The sequence below is a fragment of the Phycodurus eques genome, chromosome 8 (genome assembly GCF_024500275.1).
Source record: "Phycodurus eques isolate BA_2022a chromosome 8, UOR_Pequ_1.1, whole genome shotgun sequence".
NCBI classification, from domain to species: Eukaryota; Metazoa; Chordata; class Actinopteri; order Syngnathiformes; family Syngnathidae; genus Phycodurus; species Phycodurus eques.
In genome coordinates, this window is record NC_084532.1 from 23,345,323 (window position 1) to 23,368,940 (window position 23,618).

The following is a 23,618-nucleotide window of genomic DNA, read 5'->3' on the forward strand; positions in this document are numbered from 1 at the left end:
ATGCTGTCAAAGAGCATGGGCAGGGCAGGGCGAAAAGAGCCAATGACATCATCCGCAGAAGGAGGGAGAGAGAGAGAGCGAGTATGCGATGCAATACAAGTGGCCCAAGGCGGCGTGAGGAAGGAGGGCTTCTTCTCATACTCACGCGGGAGCCAGGAGCAGCATCACAACGGCGCGGCGTGCGTGCGGAACGGGAGCACTCCCACTGACTTGCATATAAGACTCCGCCTGGAACATTCTCTTGCCCCCCCAACCCCTATCCCCTCCCTCCCCTCCCCCTCCCCCTCCCTCCACATCCCCAACACTGAGCTACTTCAGGTGGATCATCCGGGCATGCTCCTTAAGCCAAAGTATGACCGCTTTCGCAACGAGTCTGTGACTTCTTCCTCCGATGACCTGATGCAGAGCTTCGCCATGAGCGGCAAAGTCGTAGCCACGCCGGCGACCCCCTCCTCGGCCCCCGGCCTCCCCCTGCCTCTCCTGGACTCCGCCGCCAGGTCCTCCGGAGCCGCGGCTCTGGCCGAGTCGCCCTGCCTGGACGGAGAGCAGGACGGCACCACCACCTTCTGCATGCTCATCCCCAAGATGCCGCAGTGGAAGTTCTCCAACTCCTTGCTGAGCCGAAGCCCGTCCAACTCCAGCTCTAGCTCCAGTTCCAGCAAGGACTCGAGCAAAGCCGCCCACCAAGCGTCCCCTTCCTCCTGCCTCTCTTCATCGTCCTCACACAGGCACAGCGGTGCGCCTTCAGCCAGCGGTCCCGTTGCCAGTCTGGCCGCCGTGCTCAACTCGTGTGACCCGGTGTGCGTCACCCCGTGTTCTCTGCAGGCCATTCGCGGGCAGAGAGCGCCGGCGCACTCCGGCCAAGGATTCGAGGAGGTCACGGCCGGCCCCGGTGGCTCCGGCGGCGGAGGCTGCAGATCGGGAATGAGTCGCAGGACAAGGGTGGAGGGCATGTGGCCGAGCGGTGACGATCTAAGCCAGAAGGGCAGCTTCGTCCACAAACCTTCCCAAGGGTGGCTGCATCCGGACAAGAAGATCGCAGGACCGGGAGCCTCTTACATCGTCAGGGTGAGTCCAGAATCGCCACGAATGGCACCTTCTTCTCCATATTCAATCCATCCATCCATTTTCTATAGTTCTTGTCCTCATGAGGGTTGTTGGTGAGCTGGAGCCTATCCCAGCTGACTTTAGCATTGTTGCTCTGATCATGGAACAATTACTATTGTTGATGAGGCTGTTGTTGTACCTATTGTTCCCTTGTCGCTCAACCACTCTACCCTGTTTTCTCTCTCGAACTACCCTCTCTTTCTCCATCTCAACCCAACCAGCCGAGACAGACGGTAACCCCGTACAGCCTGTGTTCTGTGTGAGGTTTCTTCCTTCGGCCCACCATAAACTGAGCGACGCGGCCGAACCGTAAACAAAAATATAGTCGCCGATTCTTTGCCGCACACCAAGCGATTGAGCACCGCACACCTCCCGGTGCACTGCAAAAGAATAATTGAGAGCTGGTATCGAGTTTTGAGGCTTCCCATACAATATAATGTACTGTATTATGATTTTATTGAACCACAAAAACACAGTGCAGTTGTCAAGCAAGAAGCAGATTGCCATAAAGACAGGAAACTGGCAAGAACAAAAGAAAGAGTGAGGGCTGACTGCACTCGTGAATTGGCGCAATATAAATACAATTGACTTTACGTTGGGAGGGAAAAAAATGTGAAAACGGGTTTGGTAACAAAAAAATTGCTTGTAGTCTCAACGGTATTATTCATATTTTTATTGCATATGACGATTTGACATTTTGGTCGAGATTTTAATGAGAATCATGGAAATTGATGCAAATGATTTGCTTTTGCAGGCCATATAAAATGATGTGGCGGGCCGGATTTGGCCCCCAGGCCTAGAGTTTGACACCTGTACTGTAGCCAAACAAGCACTCATGCTCACACCTTTGTATAATTTCGAGCAGGGATGTCGAAACATGCTGCACTGATTGCCACATACAGAAAAATGGAAGGGAAAGGGCCGTCACTTCATGAGTTAATGAAACATGCTAAAATCACTTCAATTGGGCTGTAGATCAACATATGCTAAGCAGTTAAACATATTTAAATATTCAAAAAAACGGACAAAATCTCAGGTTGGCGAGATCGTGACAAAGCAAAGAGTTATTAAGTATTAGTGGTTAATCTTCGTGGTTAATCAACACTTGAGCACATATAATGAAAATGTCCAACACCTCCAACAGTAAGTCACAGAAATAAAATGAGAAAAATGACAAAGCCTTCCATCAACACTAAAATAAGACAAGAGTGCCATAGTTGTCCATCGTCACAGAAGAAAGACTAGAAAATGAGATTGTCATAGTTGGCCATCATCACAGAAGTAAAAATGAAAGAACGAAACAAAGTGTGTCAGCCAGTTTGTTATGCAGAGCATGTGGCTCGGCTTAGGAAACACATCTTTCATCCAGATTGATGACTTGGCATCCAAGAAACTTCCCGCATGTGTTTAGCACGGTTGCCATGCATCACACTCTCAACAAAATGGTCAACACCCCTTACAGACGTTCACTTTGATCGCCTCACTTTGACCTTGTGGGATTGGTGGATTGTTTACGTTCATGTGTGGAAAACAGGATCTTTAAAAGGGCATCTAGAGCGCAAGACCGTTGAATCAGCTTGTGCGGATTCATAGACAAACTACCTCCTTAGTTAGATTCCTGCTTGGGAAATAAAGGAACGTGTCGAAAAAAATATAAACGAGGAAATTGGGTTGTTTTAGCGTAATCGGCTAGTTAACAGACAAATAAACATAACTTTGATGGAGGTAGAGATCAAAATTGTAATTACGGTTTCGTACAATCATTTCAGGTGCATGTCAATAAATTACAATGGTGTCAAAAGCTTAATTGAGGCGGAGGCTGTTCAATTCAAAAAGTGAAACTCATATTAAAGAGATGCATTACATCCAGTCAGATTGAAATTTTGCTTTTAAGTTTAAAAAATATCTATAATATGTAGGATTTTGATGATTAGCGCTTACAGCAAACAGAAACCCCAAAGTTCACTCTCGCTAGAAACGAGAATATTACAGCAAACAATCAAGAAACCATGAAAATGATTTTTAATTGTAGAAATTTCCCAAGTGTTTAATGAATCTATACGATGTATGAGTACTGAAATAAATGTACCTTTCTACCATATTCGAATTATAATTTGCATAATAATTACAATAATCTAGTAAAAATGCAACAGGCTTTGTTTAATTATATTTTTTTAAGGGTGCGTGAGGGGGAGAAGCGGTGCAACACCTTGAAAATAGAATGTAAAACATGCAACATTTTGTGCATCATGATTTAATGCTGCAATCCAATGCATTGGGCTTCTCCTTTTGCTGTGCCTGCCTTGGCCACCGGGAGGCAGTATAATACTGTACAGTTATGCAGACACAAACGAAGAAGAATAGACCCATTCAAATTGCATTATTAGGAATCCTATGCACTTTCCTGGCAAAACACGCCCCGGTGCAATGTGATTGGCTCCTGCATTGAGGGAGGGGCAGGCTACGCAGATGTAACGAGATGTCACACCCCAAACATGTATCACAATTTTACAGAAAAAAAAACAACTAAGAAGTTTGTTATGGTTATGATTAGGGTGGGTTAGGGTTAGTGGGAAACATTAACTGCCACCACGCTTAAGTCACATACTTCTTTCCAATCACAGTGCAGCGGCGCGTGTCCTGGAGCCAGTAATATTGAAGCGGGGCATGTCCTGCCAGGAACGCGCACAGGATTCCTAATAACGCATTAAGATGCTGTAACATTAGTCATTTTTCAGACTTTATGCTTTTGAGCATTGTTATTTTATCAGTCTAAATATGTTGCTCCACCGTTTATATTTAAATATGCGTTGTTTCTCCAAACGCGACTATTGATGCTAACCTTTAGCATGTCCATGGCGATTTGGATTCTTTGTTAGCATTGAGCTAAGAGGGATTTTTCTAAGGCAAAGCTATGTTGTAACGCAGTACACAACGTGTGATTCTCGTTTTGTTTAGTTTGACAGTAAACTTTAACTGGGAGTGGCATTAACCGCTTTTTTTAACGAATTGGTGAATAATTGCCAAACTGCTGCTTATTGTGAAGTAAGTTGAATTGAGTTCAGTGCCACCATGCAGAGCTCATATATCAAGTTTGCGCTTGCAAGTCAAAGCAAAACATTGGCTGAACGACAGCTCGTATCTAAACAAAAACTTGTAGGTCGGGTCACTCGCAACGTACTTGGACTTCAATACTTCGCACACTGCATCTAGTGGAAGAGTATTTCATTGTATTGGCATTCACTATACGTCACAGGCATAGATAGATGAACAAAGATAGATTATGTTGAGTAAATATGTGATGATTTCAGAATATATTAGGTGAAACGGGATCATTTCCTGTGGCGCACATGATGATCTCTCACAGTGGTTGGGAACTGCCTTACACACAGGGCAGCAAGCCATTGAAAGTCAGGCTGAGATGGGCTATGGCTACGCTAAGCTACTAAACTGCCTGATGTCTCCATTGTTCCCCCCACACAACCCACTCACCTCTGGCCACCCGCGTCGTCGTTTTCCTCCCCCCGCTTACCGAGCCGACTCCCGACCAGCTCGAGAGACTGGGCGGGGGGAGGCGTGGGGGGACTCCTGCGCAGCCATGCTCTCTAATGGCATTACCCAGGCACCATTCATTCCTATATTCAATTACATTTAATCACAGTCACTGGCATCATGTGATGTCCAGGACAGAGGTCTGAGCACCAAGGGAGGGGGGGGGGGCGCAGGGTTCCATCTGCGATCAGGATCATGGTCCTCCCCTCTATTTGATGGACACTGTTTTAGGTGCAAACCACACGTAGATCTATGCATCCAGGGCTACGTGCTGCATGTGTTAGTGTCAAAGTGACATTCGATTTCTGCTGTGCTCAGCCATTTATTATGAGCGTACACTATAGTTCTTTCCCACCCAAACTTGGACGCATCCATACACGCCCGTCCACCGGGAAAGACGCAACCGTTATTTTAATGTGATGCGTTCACGTGACTACTACTACAGTACGCTTTTTGCAGTGCACTGCAGCGAATAAAAGCAGCTCTCATTTACAAAGTAATAACGGAGCTGTAATGTATCAAAAACCACACCTTCGCGAAGATAAGGAGCTCACTCAGCGGAGTGCCAACGCTGAACGATCCTGAACACGTCCACTCACACACAACGTGACTAAAGAATCTACTACTGCACTCCAATCCTGTAGGTGGCAGTAATGCATACATGACAGAGTGAGGCCCAGCTGCCACACTGCTGGAAGAGGAGGGTTTCTGGCCCTCCCTGATACAAGCGGATTGTAGCAACAGGAAGTGTGTGTGGGGGGAGTGGGCACTACTTTACAGTATTTACACTCATGATTTCTATAAATATTAAATACAATATTTTTGCACCAAATGACTGCTGTTCGATAAAACAATTCATTCAGTATTACATATGCATTGTGATGGATATATGCTATACAGTGGTGGCTTGAGATACAAGTGACTCGATTTACGAGTTTTTCGAGAAATGATAGCTACGTCGGGCCAATGTTTTGCTTTGACTTGCGAGCGCGAACCTGAGATACGAGCGCTGTATGGGAGCAGTGAACTCCATTCAACTCAATTCCCAATAAACAGCAGTTTGGCAAATATTGAAAACATTCACCAGAAAAGAGGCTTTAAGCTGTATATATTTAAAACAACAACAGCTTTGCCTTCGGAAAGTCTGCTGTAAAAAAGCCTTTTTTTTTTTTTTTTTTTTAGACAAACAGTTGTATTCTTCGAAATACAAATTTTACAAATACAATACATTATTTTTAGATCCGTTTTTTTGGTGGGGGGGGGGGGGGGGAAACAGCTCCTGCTGTTATATAACAAACACCCCACACCCATACGCACGCATTCACCCACACACCCACAATAACATTCGTTAAAGCCGGCAGACGTGACGCCAAACGTTTGAAACCAAATGACAGGGTTATTAAATTTCTGAGGAATGTTTCTTGGAAATTCAGAGTTCCTGCAGTCAAAGAGATAGGGCTACAGATAGGCCAGATAGAAGACGGGATGCGTCGTGTCAGCAGATGTGTGTGTATATATGCGGGTGTGTGCCTTTCTGTGCAACAATGGAGGCATTCAGTGACGAAAGGGGAAAAAGAGAGTCAATTTGCCTGATGGAAGACTTCCCCCTATCTTTAAATTTGGTTAAGAGGCCCATTAAGTATTTGGACTCAAAGGTCTCCCTCGATTTTGTCTCTCTTGGATTAATTAACAATAACACATTATCAGAACTGCTGCATATGTTTTATAGTACAGTAGTCCCATGTGAGATGTCAACATTATTTCAGCATTGTTTATTTTTCTTTTTTTTTGTGTGTGCAGTTTGAAAGATGGGGAACAATTCTCCAAATGAGAGGCAGAACGTGCTCGCTTCAAGCTGTTTGTCAACCCAATTGCAGTTTACTGTAAAACTAACACATAAAACACAGATTTAAAAAACTTACATAAGCTATATTAATACTATGCTAACAGAAATTAGCACTAATGTTATGGTAAGTATAAACCTTGGGGTCGTTGGGGGGTTACGGCTATTTTGAAGGGGCAAACTTAAGCTGTACACAAATATGCATCAAATATGCACTGAAATATCAAATACATAGAATGTTAAAACACGTATAAAATAACAGACTGATGGAAAACACATGACTAGTGTTAGGAATGTGCTCATAGCTATACTGTACATACTACAGTATAACAAGGCATGAAAAGAAAATATTTGAACTTGAGGTCTGGCTGTACTATCAACCTGCCCACTATAATAAATGTAAATACAAGTAGACCTTAGTATACCTCTGTGCTCACTTAAACATAGTGTCTTTTCTATTGACGCTACCATAAATTGTTAAAGCAATAAGTCAGAGAGGGAAAAATAAATGTGTGCTGTGTTTTCTTTTCTTTTTTTAAAAATAGCACAATGTACCTGTGTATCGCCAGGTTCAAAAAATAAATAAATCACAATCTCTTGGAAGCATATATCGCAGGTCAAACGTTTTCAGTGTCATTCAGTGAGTGTTTTCTTAGATTTGTTGTAAATGAATCATTTTCGGACCAACTGAAAATCGGATACAGTGGTTGAGAATCACAGCTTTCTTGCACTTTTAAGCACATGAGTAGGTTACATGAGCGGCATTCTCACAAGATCTGCGGCGACGTGAGATGCTACAGTTTGTCTGTGCCTAGGAGCTTTTAGCGCTTCTAATGCAGTCAAGGTGCCATTAGCACCTCCGTCTGTCATCCATTAGGATGCTACTCAGCTGGCCGCTAGCCACCGGAGTATAAGTATGTAAGTCTATTTGCGGATTTAGGATCATACGGGGTTAGAAATAGACGAGGATGACAGCACAACGTCATGCAATGTTTCCCTTTTAAACCGAAACCACTGCCATCCCCTGAAAAATAATTGTGTAACTATCTTTCTGAATGGCATAATTGTAGTCATGCATAATGACTTTTTGTTTATTTATTTGTGCTTGCAGTACATGGGCTGCATTGAAGTGCTGAAGTCAATGCGCTCCTTGGACTTCAACACGCGCACTCAGGTGACTCGGTAAGTACGTCAGTCCCCGAAGCCAGTTTCAAACAGCAACATTGTCTATCATGTCTATCATGGTGAGACCCACAAAAAACTCTCCAAAACCTATACCCAAAAATGGAGGTCAGCCATTTTACGAATGTCATTTTTTTTCACCCTGAAAAAAAGGTGACACATTAACATTAAACTTAGAAAATTGGGAACGTTACCAAACCATCCATCCATCCATTTTCTGAGCCGCTTCTCCTCACTAGGGTCGCGGGCGTGCTGGAGCCTATCCCAGCTGTCATCGGGCAGGAGGCGGGGTTCACCCCGAGCTGGTTGCCAACCAATCGCAGGGCACATACAAACAAACACCCATTCACTCTCACAGTCACACCTATGGGCAATTTAGAGTCTCCAATTAATGCATGTTTTTGGGATGTGGGAGGAAACCGGAGTGCCCGGAGAAAACCCACGCAGGCACGGGGAGAACATGCAAACTCCACACAGGCGGGGACGGGGATTGAACGCCGGTCGTCAGAACTGTGAGGCCGACGCTCTCAGCAGTCGGCCACCGTGCTGCCGTTATCAAATCACAAAATGTCAAATTACTCGGAACGTCCTGTACCAGAGCTTTATGGCCTTAAAATAAAATCTCTGATTTGATTCACAAAATCCGATTTCCTTGTTTAATCATCCCCCCCCCCCCCCCGCCTTCACTTCTCAAAAAAAAAGCAATACAGTGTATGATATTCTCTCAAATATTGTTTTTCCCCTACAGGTATTTTTTTCCCCCCCAGCAAGTACCCCCCCCAAGCATTAACTTGCACAGAAATAGCAGCTCATAAATCATAATGCAGAAAATGTGAAAATAAGTGCTTTCTTTTGGAACGATTTAGCCCCCGAAGCCATTTTCCTTAAACGACACGGAATTTGGAAAAGTTGTCTAACATGAGTAGATCCACAAAAAAAGTCTTGAGGACCCATGGCCTAAAATGGAACTCTTCGATTTTAGGGCCATTTCTCAGCCATTTAGAATTTTGCCCATTTCCAGGAGTCGTTCAAAAGCAAAGTCCTCGAGATTTGATCCGATGACTAACAAGTTTGACCCATCTATACTAGACGAATGAGTGATGCTAAATCAGCTGTAATGAATAGACCCACAAAAAAAAAATGTCTGAAAAACCCATATGCCCGAGAAGACACAGAAAGACTGCCATTCTGGTTCAAATTGGCCATTTTAGGGTTAATTTATTATTATTATTTCATTTATTAGGGTTTATGGCAACATGAAATTTGGTATAGTTGTCAATCATAAGTAGACCGACAAAAAAAGTCTGGATAACCCATGTCCTAAAAAGACAAAGTCTGCCATTGTACTTTGAAGCATTTATTTTGGAACAATTTTGATCATTCGGAGGGTTCCTTCAAAGACAAACTACTATTAGAGGTTTAATCTGATTGCTACCCAATTTGAATCTTGAATACTAGACAGATGAGTGCTGCTAAATTACGGAGAATTTGAGTTTTGATCGCTTGGTGCGGGCAGACCGTGGGAGCAAAGTTTGATGACTCAGCAAAGTCAGCTCCACAAAAATCCATCGTACTGTTCAAATGTCACGATTCAATTTGTTGTTATATTGATGCTAAAATGAACTTACAGTGTAGTATTACTAGAATGCTCCTCAGTTGAGAAAAGACCTCCGCCAAGGCCCAGGTGTTGAAAAAACAAAGTTTGTTAGTGATTGGACGGGCGCTGCCATTAGAATTCTTGGGGGTCGTAGGTTCAATTGAGTCCTCTAAGTGCACAAAAAAACTGTAGTGGCTTCTTCCTCAGCCCAGATACAACCTCGTTACCACAAGCCATGATGTAAACTGTTTTTTTTTTTTTTTTTTTTTTTTGTCTGAGCAATGATGGAAGTTTTTGCTTTTGGGAATAAACAGAATATGTTGACTGCATTTTGCTGTCCAAAGTCAGGTCACAGGATGCACAATGGCACAAGAAGCTGTTGTGTTTTTGTGCCCGACACACACGTGATGTTATTGTCGTAACAGCAGGCCTCAGTCTCTCAGGAGACGCAGTCGCTCCCCCTATTCCACATCCCTCACTTTCTCCCACCCTCATTTCTCTCCCTGAATCGATTGGCAGTAATGTGAGCCTGCTAGGCTAAAGTAAAAGGGGGAGGGGTGTAGCAGTGATGGAGTGATAGAAGGTGGGTGGGATCTATTATTGATGATGTTCACTAATGACAGTGGAAAGCTGCAGCGATCCCCCGTTGAATGTTGGAGGGTGGAACTTATCCAAAACATACTGGAACAATATGTGACAACCCAAAACTGAACACCAAAACATCAGTGACCCATAATTGAGGATATTTTAATTCATTTCTTACGAGAGCCAATGCGTCTCTGGTGCATTATTATTATTTTTATTATTAGGGAGGGGCGAGTGCCGCTACCAGGTATCGGAATCGGGCCGATACCGACCTTATTTCAAGGTATCGCGTACTCGTCAAGGCTGCCAATACCAGCTACCGATACTTCAGGCAAAAACATCTGACATCGAGTAAGTCCTCCTCGCCAGTAGTAGGCGCTCCACTGCAGTAGTTTGACACGTGGGCGAATCATCGTGTGTGTCCATAACAAAGAAAGGTCTTTGTTCCCAATTATCTGTCAGTGTGTGAATTGAAATTGTATGTATCAAAAGTACAAGTGTTATCGGTAATCTGTATCAGTATCGGAGAGTACTCACGAGTGAATAAAAAGTGGTATCCAACATTCCTAGTTTTAATTATTATCAGTCATGAAAAATGTCTAATAAAGACATTTTTTTTAAAAACAATAGAAGAACATATTTATGTGATAAAAAAAATGACAAAGGTAACACCGTACAATTTTGTACCTGTAATAATGGGATAACCCTAACCCACTAACCCGCACCCATGTACAGTATGCACACCACTGCGGGTAAATATGTAAGTTGACAGAACTCACATAGTGTTTGAGTAATGAAACAGATGTCCACATTGCTGATAAATGTGGGTGAATCCACCTGTCCAAGTTCAACATAATCAAATGATATGAAATTGTATAATTAATCATCTCTGCCTCGTGAGCGTGTTGTGCTGTTTCACGAGGGTAAACAAAGTTAAAGACTATTGATAGCGATTCTGCTCGTATCAAATTTACTAGAAAAGGCCAGAAGAAGAGAAACAAAGATATCTTTAATCAATGTTTGCATCATAGTGGATGCAGGTGACATTTTGTCTTTTCAGAAGCCAAATTGTGATGTCAACTGTCAAGAATGTAGTTCGTTCTCCAACACGTCGTCATCCAGCGTTGCCTTGTTTGTTAGTGCTGTTAAAGAGCAACACCCGGCATCTTGTAGGCCTAGATACAGAATAAAAACAACGTCTGTCCACACCAGCGTGAATCATTCCAAACAGCGTTGTTGCGTAAGGGGGCAACAAAAAAAAGAAAGAGGCCCGAGACCTTTACTCAAGACGAAGCCTGGGACCGCTGCTGCTTTTTAAATATTTACGAGCCACTCGATAGGGGCCGCCAGGTTCTTGACTGCTGTCCCCGGCGTCCCATGACAGCGAGGCCACTTCCCTCCCAGACACAAGCGTCCATTTACCCGTCATTCCTGGGAGTCTCTGTGACAGTTTTCCCTGTAAATGTGGAAAATCCTACGGCTAAGCAATTCACACTTCATATTTTGAGCCTTTGGCTGTTTAACAAGGTTGTATAAAAAAACACAAAAAACAAAGCATCGTTCAGTACATGATCAACATCAGATCTTTTCATCGTGATTTGGGGCCTCTGTTAGTATTAGTGTCATTGGCCACTTCATTAGGTACACTTGCAAAATCCAATGCAATAATTTTCTTTTTTTCACAGATTACCTATCTACCTGCCCGCCTGCCTATGTACCTGCGGTCGGTCGGTCAGTCGGACGGTCAGTCAGTCTGTCTGTCTAGCTACATTAAAAAAAAAAAAAAAGATAATCTTTTACATTTTTAATAAAAATTAAAATTGATTTTAAAAATGTATTATTTTTCATTTTAGTACAACTACATACAAAAATATATATTTTTTGTAAAAAAAAATTAACGAATAAAGCTACAGTTTTAAATTTCTATTAAAAGGAATTAAAGTAGCTTTTCTAGAACTATTTTAACAATCATTACATTTATATTATTATATTAAATCTACTAGTTGGATTTTTTGTAGAAATATTATTACAAAAAATAAATCTGATCTTTTACATTTTTCTTAAAATATATTGTCATAGGTTTTGTTGACATATATGTTTTAATATTTAAAAAATAAATTTTCATTTAAAATCTATATATTTTAACATATACATCTATACAAAGGTCGCTACAATACACAAAATTCACAGTTTGGTTTAGGTCGATATTTAAGTGTCACGGTTCGCAATTTTTTTTCGATAGAAGACGAATTTTCTTGCCTTTTTAGAAACCTTCTCATTGTTCTGAGAAAGTTTCTCGTTAGCATGAGAAACAAGTTTTACACATTTTTGTGGATGTCTTCAGATTGAGCAGGTGTACCTAATGAAGTGGCCAGTGAGCCTCAACGCCCGTCAAATCTGACAGTGCTTGAACGGTGGATCTCATTCCTGGGATTTTTAATTCTGACATCTCTCCATTCCACAAATTAGGGAGGCCATCAACAGGCTCTGTGACGCTGTGCCAGGTGGAAAAGGTGCATGGAGAAAGAAGGTCCGTAGTGAATTTCTCCTCCTATTCAATCCTAATGATCATATTTTTGCATACCGTGTGTAACAGTCTCCTCGTAACATCATTTGCAGTAGCTGTCGTGTTAGAGTTCAACTCATTGTCATTCTATAGGCTGTGAACAAAGCTCTTCATTCCATCATGGGAAAGAGCAACCTGCGCTTCGCCAGCATGAGCATCGCTGTCAATATTTCCATTGACGGACTGGGTCTGCTCATTCCTACCACAAGACAGGTATATCACGTATTCCGCGATTCCTAACCACTGTGGGAAATGATTCAATTTAACTTAATTGGTCTGAAAATTCTCATTTCTTTCCTACAAATAATACATCTTTGTTAATCTTATGTCAGTGACGTACAGTCTGCAGAACAATTACAGTAAATGCTCTTCCACTAGATGGCTCTTAGTAAATATCATGGGTAAATTGAGAGGAGATCATCATTATTTCAAGATATACTCGCGACCTTTTGTGACATTTGTATTTGGAGATTTTTGTGATGTAAAAATACAGTATGTGCCTTGGCTCAATGAAGGCTGGAAAACACTGGCTATACGATATTCACATGCAGCATGTGTCTGGCCATTGTCATTGTGACTAAATGAATCCATCCATCCATTTTCTGAGCCGCCTCTCCTCACTAGGGTCGCGGGCGTGCTGGAGCCTGTCCCAGCTGTCATCGGGCAGGAGGCGGGGTACACCCTGAACCGGTTGCCGGCCAATCGCAGGGCACATAGACACAAACAACCATTCGCACTCACAGTCATGCCTACGGGCAATTTAGAGTCTCCAATTAATGCATGTTTTTGGGATGTGGGAGGAAACCGGCGTGCCCGGAGAAAACCCACGCAGGCACGGGGAGAACACGCAAACTCCACACAGGCGGGGACGGGGATTGAACCCCGCACCTCAGAACCGTGAGGCTGACGCTCGAACCAGTCGGCCACCGTGCCGCACTAAATGAATCGTATGGTGTAAAAGGATACATGTGAAGCCATTAAAAGCAGTATTCATTAATGAATACATAAACATGGCAGTAAGGTGAGCAGGGGTCAAGGTGCAATACGGTAATTGTATAATTGTAGCTGACCATAAAAACCCTAACCATAAAAAGCAAATCTACCCCTTTAAAATTGTGACAAAGAAATGATTACAAAGTTGATCTAAAACATATTAATGAACAAATACATTTGCGTTTTGTAACTTCATTATAAAAATGACATTTTATATCGAATGAAAATTCTTTTTAACATAAGAAAATAAATAAAAATACAATTACTAAAAAGTATTTTTGAATGGTACTAAAACGTGAATAAGTTGATTGATGTTAAATGATTTAAAAAGTTGTATTTTAGAGGCAGAAATAACTGTTTTTGACTGATTAAAATATTAAAGAGTTGGTTGATTTTAAATAGTTTAATAAAATCAATTAATTTGATCTTTTTATACAAATTGTTAAAAAGTAGCATTTAAAATATAAAAATAAGTATACAAAAATTCAATTTTAAAATATTAAAAAGTTGGTGGTTTTAAAATTATTTTATAAAATAAGCTCTTTTTAGCTTTTAAGAAAAATGTGATTATCAACAAATTTTATAAATATTAAAAAGTTGAATTTTAATTGTTTTAAAAACTATTTAAAAAAAAGTAAATTTATGTCTTTTAACTCAAGAAAAGTCAACTTTTCACCTTTTTGTCTTTAAGAAAATAGGAAATATGAATTGTAGTAGTTTCACAAGATTCCTCGGATTCTTTTCCTTGGTGATGCCACTTTTTTTTTTTGCAAGGACACTTGTTGCTCGGCAGAGTACATGGGGCACAACCATAAAAGTGAGAGACTATAGTCCTGTTTCCTCGAGAATAAAGGTGTCTTTTCCAGAATCAAAGGTGTAATATTACAAGAATAAAGTTATATTTTTGAAGCGTACTTGCTAAAATATGAAAACATTCTTTAATTTTGGAATATCACGACTCTTTCTTGAATAAATACCATTCTCCTAATATTCCAATATTGTTTGATAAAAGAAAAAAAAGTAGAGAACTCCTGCTTTAGATAATCTTGTATGAGCACCATAATCCTTGATAAAATATCAAAAAAAGGACAGGAAATAAAATCACTTCAAAAATCATTCTTTCTGATTATCTTCCAGATGTTAGCACACCACCCTATGCAGTCCATCTCATTCGCCTCCGGTGGCGACACAGTGAGTGAACTGTTCAGTTGAGATGTTTTTCACCTTTGTTGCATCTTTCCCAAATGGCATTCTATTTTATTGTTGCAGGACACACCCGATTATGTCGCCTACGTGGCCAAAGACCCAGTCAATCAGAGAGGTAGCGGAAAATTAGAAAAAAAGCAAAGTGCTGGGTTTTAAACTTGTAGAGGACTGATGGGTTGTGTCGTCCCTCTCTGGCAGCGTGTCATATTCTGGAGTGCTCGGACGGTTTGGCTCAGAGTGTCATCGGTACTATCGGCCAAGCCTTCGAGTTGAAGTTTAAACAGTATCTGCACAGTCCACCCAAGACTCTGACGTCTTTGGACAGGTAAATACACAACGCGGGTTTCAATTGATTGATGATTTTTTAAACACCTAAACAATGTGTAAAACACGAGACCCCAAACATGATGTGGCAAAACAAAACAAAAAACGTGTGCCTACTACTCTTATAATGTGTGTACTCCAGATGAACAACACAGCACACCACACATAAAGTGGATATAAAAAGTCGGGTTTTCAAAACCGTCCTGGTTTTGCAGCTACGCCACAAGTGCAAACTTCAGGCAGGTTCATCCAACAGAATAGGAAATTAAAGCAGCGGAAAAATTTATTGACTGCATTATTGGTAGGAAGCATCAATAAAAGAATAGAAACACAAATAGAAATTGCTAATGTGAGGAAGCTACTCATTCCCATTCTGATTCTCAAACTTACAAACACACACAGGTGCATACACATACACACACACACACACACACACACACACACACGTTCTGTCTGCAGTCCTTCCTTCCAGCAGCAGTTGTGAGCCATTTAAATGTTCAGCAGACTTAAATAGATCACCGTCGGATGTGCGGATGACATCTGATCTGCTTAATCCAATCGAATGTTTACGTCATCGTTATTATTGGCACTATTGGTACAACCTTATTGAGCAGGGGGATGGGCTAGCTTTAGCGCGCAAGGGTCAAATTCGATTTTTAAAACGAAGAGGTGGGCTAGGTCATTTGTAAATTAGGTTAAATAAATGTTCAAATGTAAAATTCTGTTATTTTTAATGATGAAATAATAAGCATGTAAATTCATGTCAATGAACGCAACATGGGACATTTGAAAATGTCAACACTAATTGGGTTAGATTAAAGACTGCAGCAGGCTGTATGTGGCCCACGGGGAAAACGTTGCCCACCTTTGTTATAAAGAAAAGCTAAATGAGGATGAACGGGAACGAGGGTTCAGTTTGGATCAAGTGGTATTCAAATTAGTGCGTGTCCAATATGTTCTGTTCTGTGCACGGAGCTTAATTAACGCGCCATTTGTTCGCTCAGGTCCTTCAGGACAGAGGAGCCGGCGTGGGGGGAGGACGACGACTTTTCCGAGCACGACTACTACAACAGCATCCCGGGCAAGGAGCCTCCTGTCGGGGGAGTGGTGGACTCCAGACTGCGGCCCAGCAAATCCCAGCTTGCTCACATCCACACACAACCGCAAAGCAGGGCAGCACAACAGGTAATTGATTACAAACATGGGCAATGTGGCTTGTGACAGGTGGACTGGAGCTCTGACTCATGAATAGGAAGACAAGTGAAGGTTGACTTGGTTGTTTAATTTCACAGGCACTCCAGAGACTTAACTATCTGTGCACAAGAAATGAAAAAGTGAATTTTCAATAAAAATGCAGATAACGTCTTTTAAATCTCACAGCACACCACCAAACAAAAATGTCACCAAAAAAACGCATGCTGTATACAATACAGTACTCCACTGTTATATGTGGGAAATAGTGACGGAGCAAAACTGTTTGTGTTTAGAATTGCTAACATTCATAATTTAAAGCATACATGGCATACCACAAACTATGGCCCAAAGCAGTTTATAATTTCAAACGCATCTTGCAAAATTCCTCCCAAATAGAAATAGTTTACAGATAATTTGATGATGAAAAAAACGCAACAGAAGTGTGTGTGTGTACATGTACATACAGCAAAGACTCTTCTTAACAACCCAGGCTAAACTTGTCCCCCCCACCTGGACATTCAAAGCTTGTCTCTCAGTCAAAATGTATAACCTGAACTACTTTCTAATTTAGAACGCAGAAACAGCTCAAAAAATGAAAATTGTGGCGTTCTCAGCAAATAACAGAGGACAGGATAAAAAAAACAACAAGTGGTTAAATCCACAAGTATCGTGAACCGCAAAATGTGTGGGGGATTCCTTTCGAGCATTTAAATAATGATGGTTACACAGGCCAAGTGAAAGAGCATTTAATTGTTGTGCCCGTCACGATATGCCACTGGCAGACAGATGAACCAAAGCTACATTATTTGTAGGAAGTAACTAACGGTTGAACACAGCCAAACTGATTATCTCAACGGCATACTAATGTTCCGTGGCCCAGTGCTTGCGATTCCCTGAACTAAAAGTAACCAAAACATGAGATAAAGAAATACCTCTCAGTATGACACCACTGAGTCCAAGCCTGCTGCAGCTCCGAAAAACAAACAGACTCCCTCTCACTCGTAACCTCTGATGTTGCCGCACCTTAATTGCCCAAAGACAAATATGACTCGGAAAATAGCCTCGCTTGATCCCACGACCCCTGGGCGCGAGCGAAAACATGCTAACATGCTCTGGCTTGGGTTTCAAATAGAGTGCCTCCAAACTACATTATGTGCGGTGGCGGGATGAGAGCGATGTTCGTGCATTATTGAGCATTATTAAGCATGGGTTGTTTGCGAAAGTTTGACAGTGAGCGTGTGTTTGTGTGTAGATGGGTTCACCAGCGAAAAGGGAGCAAGCAGCTCACCATGCAAGTCAGCTCTGCTATGAACTTCATTGGGAAACCGATGCGACCAGTGGCTCAGGTGAGACACTCAGTGGCCACATGGGCAACATTACTCCCGGCACAGTAGATGCTTGAGCCTTTATATGAGGAAAACTCATTGTACCTGTAAACACAACATTTCAACCCTAGACCACTGTGAGAGTATGCTGTACAGATTTGTATTACGTTTTTGTCATTTGTTTTCACTATCCCGTTAATATATTATTCTATTTAGTTGTTTTTATTACACGTTTTTCGTGAGACAATCATAATAATACACCAGAGATGCATTGTCTTTGGCAACACATACTGTAAATAATAATACAAAAATTATAATATTTCTAATTTAATATCTAATTTGTGAAAATAAAAAATAATGGCTTAAAATGTGTGGCTTAAAAAGGGCTTGGACATTTAACATTTCAACACTAGCCCATTACTAGAGTGAAATATACATTTTATTACCTTTGTCAATTTTTTTAAGCATCCCATATCATCATGTTTTAGTACAGAATATATATTTTTAAATATTTTATTTATATTGAGGTATATTTACGACACCCTACTGATTATTTAAAAATAATACATGAAATGCATTGCTTTAGCACTAAAATTGTATTCAATTCAATAACAATAAAACAAATCATTATACTTTAAAATACAACAAAAATATTGTATTTTTTAAAAAGGAAAAATGAGTAGTATTGAATTGTATTTGATACATATTGAATAAATGAAAAAAAAATTGTGTAAAAAGTGCATTCACAAATGCAGAAATATATATATATATACATACATACACACACACACACTTCCTTACTTCCTTGAATTTATTTTTTTACAGATGGTTACTTGTGCGCTGATGGCCAACTACCTGGCATCAAAGACTACGAGGAGCATCAGTATGTGAACACACAGAGTTTGGAAAACTTGGATTCTTTGGCTCAAGGCCCCGATGGACAGAGGGGGGCCAGGGGCCCTGACAGTCCCAAGAAGGACCTCTTTGACATGAGTGAGTCATGGATTTCACTTACGACATCCAGCCAACGATTATCTCATCTGAAGCCAACGACACTTGTCGTTGCTGCTTTAGTTGATGAAGTTATTCCATGCCTAGTTACAGTTCATTATTCATAAATTCATTCACATATTCCCCTTTTTTTCTGTGGAATCAGTTATTCACGGAAGAACTCACCTATTCACACTTTCTAGAATGTATTAAGATGGCTAATAGGAAAAGTAATAATTGGTGTCAGGGAAGTATGTTTAAGTGATGCATCTCGAATGAGAGCCGATCGATCATCTTTGTACTGTATGCCAGGGAGGAGCAGTTGAGCCTGGGTTGTTAGCAGAAGTTACCGAGAGTTTTGTACACGCATACACTTTACGTGCGTTCCTTTTGAAAGTTGAGTGAGAGGAAAAACTATGTGAACCCTTTGTAATTGCTTACATTTCTGTATGAACTTATCATAAAATGTAGTCTGATCTGAAGGGTTCACACACTTTTTCCTCCCACTGTCGTGTAAATGTTATGGTCATTATATTCTTAATTTCCTTGCACATGCCCATCAGAGAGGTTGCTCTCCAAGCGTTCCAGAGCGTCACCCAGCTCACGGCGAGGTCTCCTGTTTTTTGTATTTTTAAGGGTAATGTTGTACAATCTTGGTCTCCCACAGGGCCCTTTGAGGACGCCCTAAAACTGCACGAGGCAGGCGGCGCTACTGCGGTGGAAGGCGGAGGCGTGCAGCTACCGGAGCACCAGTGGCCGAGCCCACCGCGGCGCCGGGCCCCCGTGGCCCCGAATGAGGAGCAGCTCCGGCGGGAGACCTGGTACCACAGCCGCATGAGCCGGCGGGATGCCGAGAAACTGCTGGTCCGAGACGGAGACTTCCTCGTGCGGGAGAGCACTACCAACCAGGGCCAGTACGTGCTGACGGGCATGCACTGCGGCCTGCCAAAACATCTGCTACTGGTGGACCCTGAGGGAGTGGTGAGTGGAAATGAAATTGCTCAGATATACAGTACAGTAAGCTCCTTTTTTTTTTTTACGGGGGGATACCTTCCAGATACATCCGCAAAAGGGGAAAAGTTAGTTTCCTCCCAAATTCCCCAAAAAATGCATGTTAGGTTGATAGCCTGCCTCTCGCATTAAGTCAGCTGGGATAGACTCCAGCACACCCGTGAGCCTACTGAGGACAAGTGCTACAGAAAATGGACAGATGGATATTCGGAAACACGAGCAGAAACAGCAGCGTGTGACTCGCCTCGCAGTCAATCTATGTTTGTTTACCTTACAGCCTATGAAATTCAAAGAGCTCGGCCATGTGCTGCCATCTGTGTCTGCCTAAAAATATCCACATTTCAGCCTCCAAGAACTCCATTTTGAACTTGAAAAATCACGTTTTTTTTTTTTTTTTTTTCTTTTATAAATGTAATATCTGTCTGATTAGCCTATAGTGCCGTTTCACAAGAAAGTTAATTTAAGACCATTTATTGTGTCTGGTTGGCCTTAATTTGTTATTTATCAAGATTTAATGAATCGGCTTAATAAAAGTGGGCAATATCTGAAGTTGCACACTCCTATTTTATTTGTTGTGTATTTGACATTCCTGGTCTGAATGAAAAAGAAAGATACAGCACAAGTTGCTCGCTGGTAACTCTGTACTTGAGTATTTCTTTTTCACTGAGTAGCTCATGTTACTTGAGTAATTAGTTTCAGGCCTACTTTTTACTTGAGTTATATTATTTCGAGGGCCATTTTTTGGGGGGGTGACTCCACCCACTTCGAAATGTGATACAAAGCGTCTCTTTTCGGTGCTTTCCTCACACAAAGGTCCGGACCAAAGACATGTTATTTGAGAGCATCAGCCACCTTATCGCGTACCACCTGAAGAACGAGCTGCCTATCGTGGCGGCCGAGAGCGAGCTCCACCTCAAGCAGGTGGTCAGGAGGAAACAATGAGCCATCTGCCCCCCCCCCACCACCACCACCTCCCCGCAATGGGACGGTAAGCATGGACCAAAGAGAAATTACTCATGGATATGTTTTGGGGAAGACTTTCATGTGTTTAACATGAAATTTGCTGGCTTCACTTCATAAACAATCTTACACTGGCCATAATATTAGGTACACATGTATTGCCAAACATTATCAATAACCCAATATTTTTGTATCACTAACATTAATTTCATATTTGTATCTTTAAAAAATAAGTTAATATTTTTGTCTTAACTAACATGCACTTTTTAAATTTTACCAACATTAATTTTAATATTTTCGTTTAACATGATTTTTTCATACTAACATGAACTTAATACATTTTATTTTACATTTAACAAACATTCATTTCATATTTTTGCTGAACATTAACATATACATTTCAAATTTTTGTTACTTGTATTTTTTCATTCAACCAACAGTAACCTAATATTTTTGTTTAGCATTGAAGTAACTTAATATTCTGTATTTATGTAACATTACTTGAATATTTTCATATTTATACAAGTTTATCTTAATTTTTTTTGTGTTTTACAAACATTGTGATGTTTTATTTAATGGACACAAATTTATTTTATGTGAAAAACATTACCAATGTTTTTTAATGTAACCAATAAGAATTTCATTTTTTTAATTTAATAAACATTACCAAAATGTTTATGTAACAACGAATATCCGAATATTGTTGTATTTAAAATCAACACATTTTTTATTCAACAAGCATTTTTTTCCTTTTTTGTGTGTGTGTTTTGGTTGATGAAGTCAATATTTTTGTATTTAACCAATATTAACCATGGATCTATTAAAGTCAACTTTATGTATGTTTATGCCTCACGAGTGATCATTCTCTCTATGAGCTATTAATCAATATCAAACTAATCGTATCTTTGTTTCTGTTTCTATTCCAGTGCAAACCAAAAGGGGGTTGTTTATCCCAAATGGACACTTGTGTGACAAATGACGGCGTCGAAGGAGAGTGAGACGCCGTCGCCTTTTGGGATATTCATATCATCAAAACTGTCCCTGGTCTTGTCCCCCAGCATGCAGCTAGTAAGCTAAACAAAGGACCTAAAAGACTTCCATGTCTATTGTATAGTTCCTGCTCCTGCCCTGCAATGACTTACCTCACCAGTTAGTTGCACAAATGCGACGCAAACCTAAATCACATGAGATTCTGCCGCTGTGGTTACATGGCTCTGATGGGACAATGGAGGAACAAAACTTTTTTAAAAAACTGAGTACACAGTTTGTATGTCTCCCTGCTAACCAAAAGCAGCAAACCTGCAACGGTGGACAGACACAATATATAATCTAGCTCAATGAGTCATGCTTTGTATTTTGTCACATATGGTGCACACTCACTGGCCACTTTATTAGGTACATCTAGTCAGTCCCAGGAATTGAGCTCCAATGTACAGTATTAGAAGTCAGTCTTTACCAAGGTCATAATGCTCAATTTTATACAACAATGTGTTTATTAATGTTTCCTTGCAGTGGTGTAGAACTGCACATTGGAACCATTCTTCTGGTAAAATCAGGTAAACTAAACTATTATATTTATAGTATTAGATGTGATTAATAAATGATAGTAATAAAATATATACATAATATTAATAAAGAAACAATCAATAGTCGGAATAATGTCTTTGATTTGATTTCTATATTCTAATATTTGAAGAAATAACGATGCTAAAATATTAGAAAATTATGAAAGGTTTATGAAGAATAAATTATAGCAATGCTATACATACTAATAATTAGGAAACATAAACAATAAATATTAGTAATAATAACCACATCACTTTGCCTTAAAGTCCACTATCTTAACGCTAACACACAATGGGAAACGCCATAGACGGGTTAACGAATAGTTGTGGTGTCAGTGTTATAACCAGTCAAGCAACAGATATTTGAACCCAAATGGTGGAGCAACATTTGCAGACAGATAATATAATAATACTCACAGGCATATATGAAGAATGACTAATATTAAGGAGTAGCACAATGTCTATTGAATTGAAACAAAAAATTGGGACAAAAATGGTTTGTCTTTAAATTCTTTTTAATTGTGCCATTACTGTTAAGTTTTTATAAAGTGCAATTTTCCAAATTAAAATACACATTACAAACTTTTTTGGGGGGAGGCTGGAACAGATTAATTCAATTTCCATGTATTTTAATGAGTAAAGATGATTTGAGATACTAGTGAATTGAGTTACAAGCTTGGTCGCAGAAGAAAATAAACCCATATCTCAAGGTATTTAGGGGGGAAAAAATGTATTAAATACAATTAATATAAATACTGTATAGTAAGAACTTGGCAATGTATAATTAATATTAAAAATAAAGAAATGGAAAAATAACAACAGCACAATTAATAATATTAATTTAAAATGGATTACAAAATAGGCCAATATTTTAAGTTCTTGTCAGGGTAACCAAAATATGAGAAAGAGCTCTCAGTTTGATGCATTACAGTCGTACACCACAGCAAAAAAAACAAAACAAACAAACAACAACAACAAAAAACTCTCTCGGACTTTATCTCCTGAAATTGTGTTGGTGTACCTAATGAAGTGACAAGTGAGTGAATTAAGAACCCCCCACCCCGGCCCTCCCCACAGCCTGTCCAACTTCAGTGCCTTAATAACCAGACAGGGACAGGCATTTAGTGTACAGAATGTGCGTCGTCGTCCCTGTTGCAAACAGACTGTTTTTTTCTGCAATGCCAATGAATGACTGTACGAACATCAGGATGATTCTGCTCGTGTACTCGTAAACAGGAATGTAAGCTGCTCATTTTAGGGTCAATACATAATAATCATGTTCCTTTGTGCCCCCCCCCCCTCCCCCAGTTGCTAAACCCCTTTGGGTCAAGTCATACAAATATGGATTACATCCTGACCTGATGTTTTCTTTGTCCCAGGCTCAGGCAAACATGTTTTTACTTTATAGCTTTAAATGGCTTCTTGTGTGTTTCAACTCTAAACTTGAGCTATGGAGATATTAGTATGATCTTCCGCTGCTCCTGGCTGCAGTTTCATTGTATGCACCGCCTTTAACGGCCTTATCACAACTTGCATTTTCCTTTCTTTCTCAGGAATCTCTTGTCTTTGCTTGATTGACAACGTCCTTCTCAATAAAAGTCATCGAAAACACTGAGAG

The 23,618-nt window shown here is 40.6% G+C and overlaps 1 protein-coding gene across 2 annotated transcripts; it reads left to right on the top strand.

Annotated features, from left to right (window-relative positions):
- Positions 1 to 23,609, top strand: shc2 (SHC (Src homology 2 domain containing) transforming protein 2). Of its 2 annotated transcripts, XM_061684002.1 has the most exons (14): positions 632 to 736; positions 826 to 1,068; positions 7,614 to 7,684; positions 12,336 to 12,396; positions 12,526 to 12,645; positions 14,563 to 14,616; positions 14,695 to 14,746; positions 14,830 to 14,956; positions 15,960 to 16,140; positions 17,402 to 17,495; positions 18,300 to 18,467; positions 19,132 to 19,445; positions 20,289 to 20,463; positions 21,362 to 23,609. In XM_061684002.1, the coding sequence occupies exons 2-13, from the start codon at positions 925 to 927 to the stop codon at positions 20,415 to 20,417; spliced, it is 1,515 nt and encodes a 504-aa protein (XP_061539986.1). In that variant the 5' UTR covers positions 632 to 736; positions 826 to 924; the 3' UTR covers positions 20,418 to 20,463; positions 21,362 to 23,609. The 2 variants fall into 2 exon arrangements, with proteins under 2 accessions (XP_061539985.1, XP_061539986.1); XM_061684001.1 differs by having other exon boundaries at positions 1 to 1,068.
- Positions 23,610 to 23,618: the final 9 nt, after the last annotated feature.

Excerpts from the sequence above, each read along its gene's own strand:
- shc2 (XM_061684001.1), top strand. The coding sequence starts at position 1 with ATGCTGTCAAAGAGCATGGGCAGGGCAGGGCGAAAAGAGCCAATGACA. Across the intron at positions 17,496-18,299 it reads CGATGCGACCAGTGGCTCAG|ATGGTTACTTGTGCGCTGAT; the intron begins GTGAGACACTCA and ends ATTTTTTTACAG. Across the intron at positions 19,446-20,288 it reads TGGTGGACCCTGAGGGAGTG|GTCCGGACCAAAGACATGTT; the intron begins GTGAGTGGAAAT and ends CCTCACACAAAG.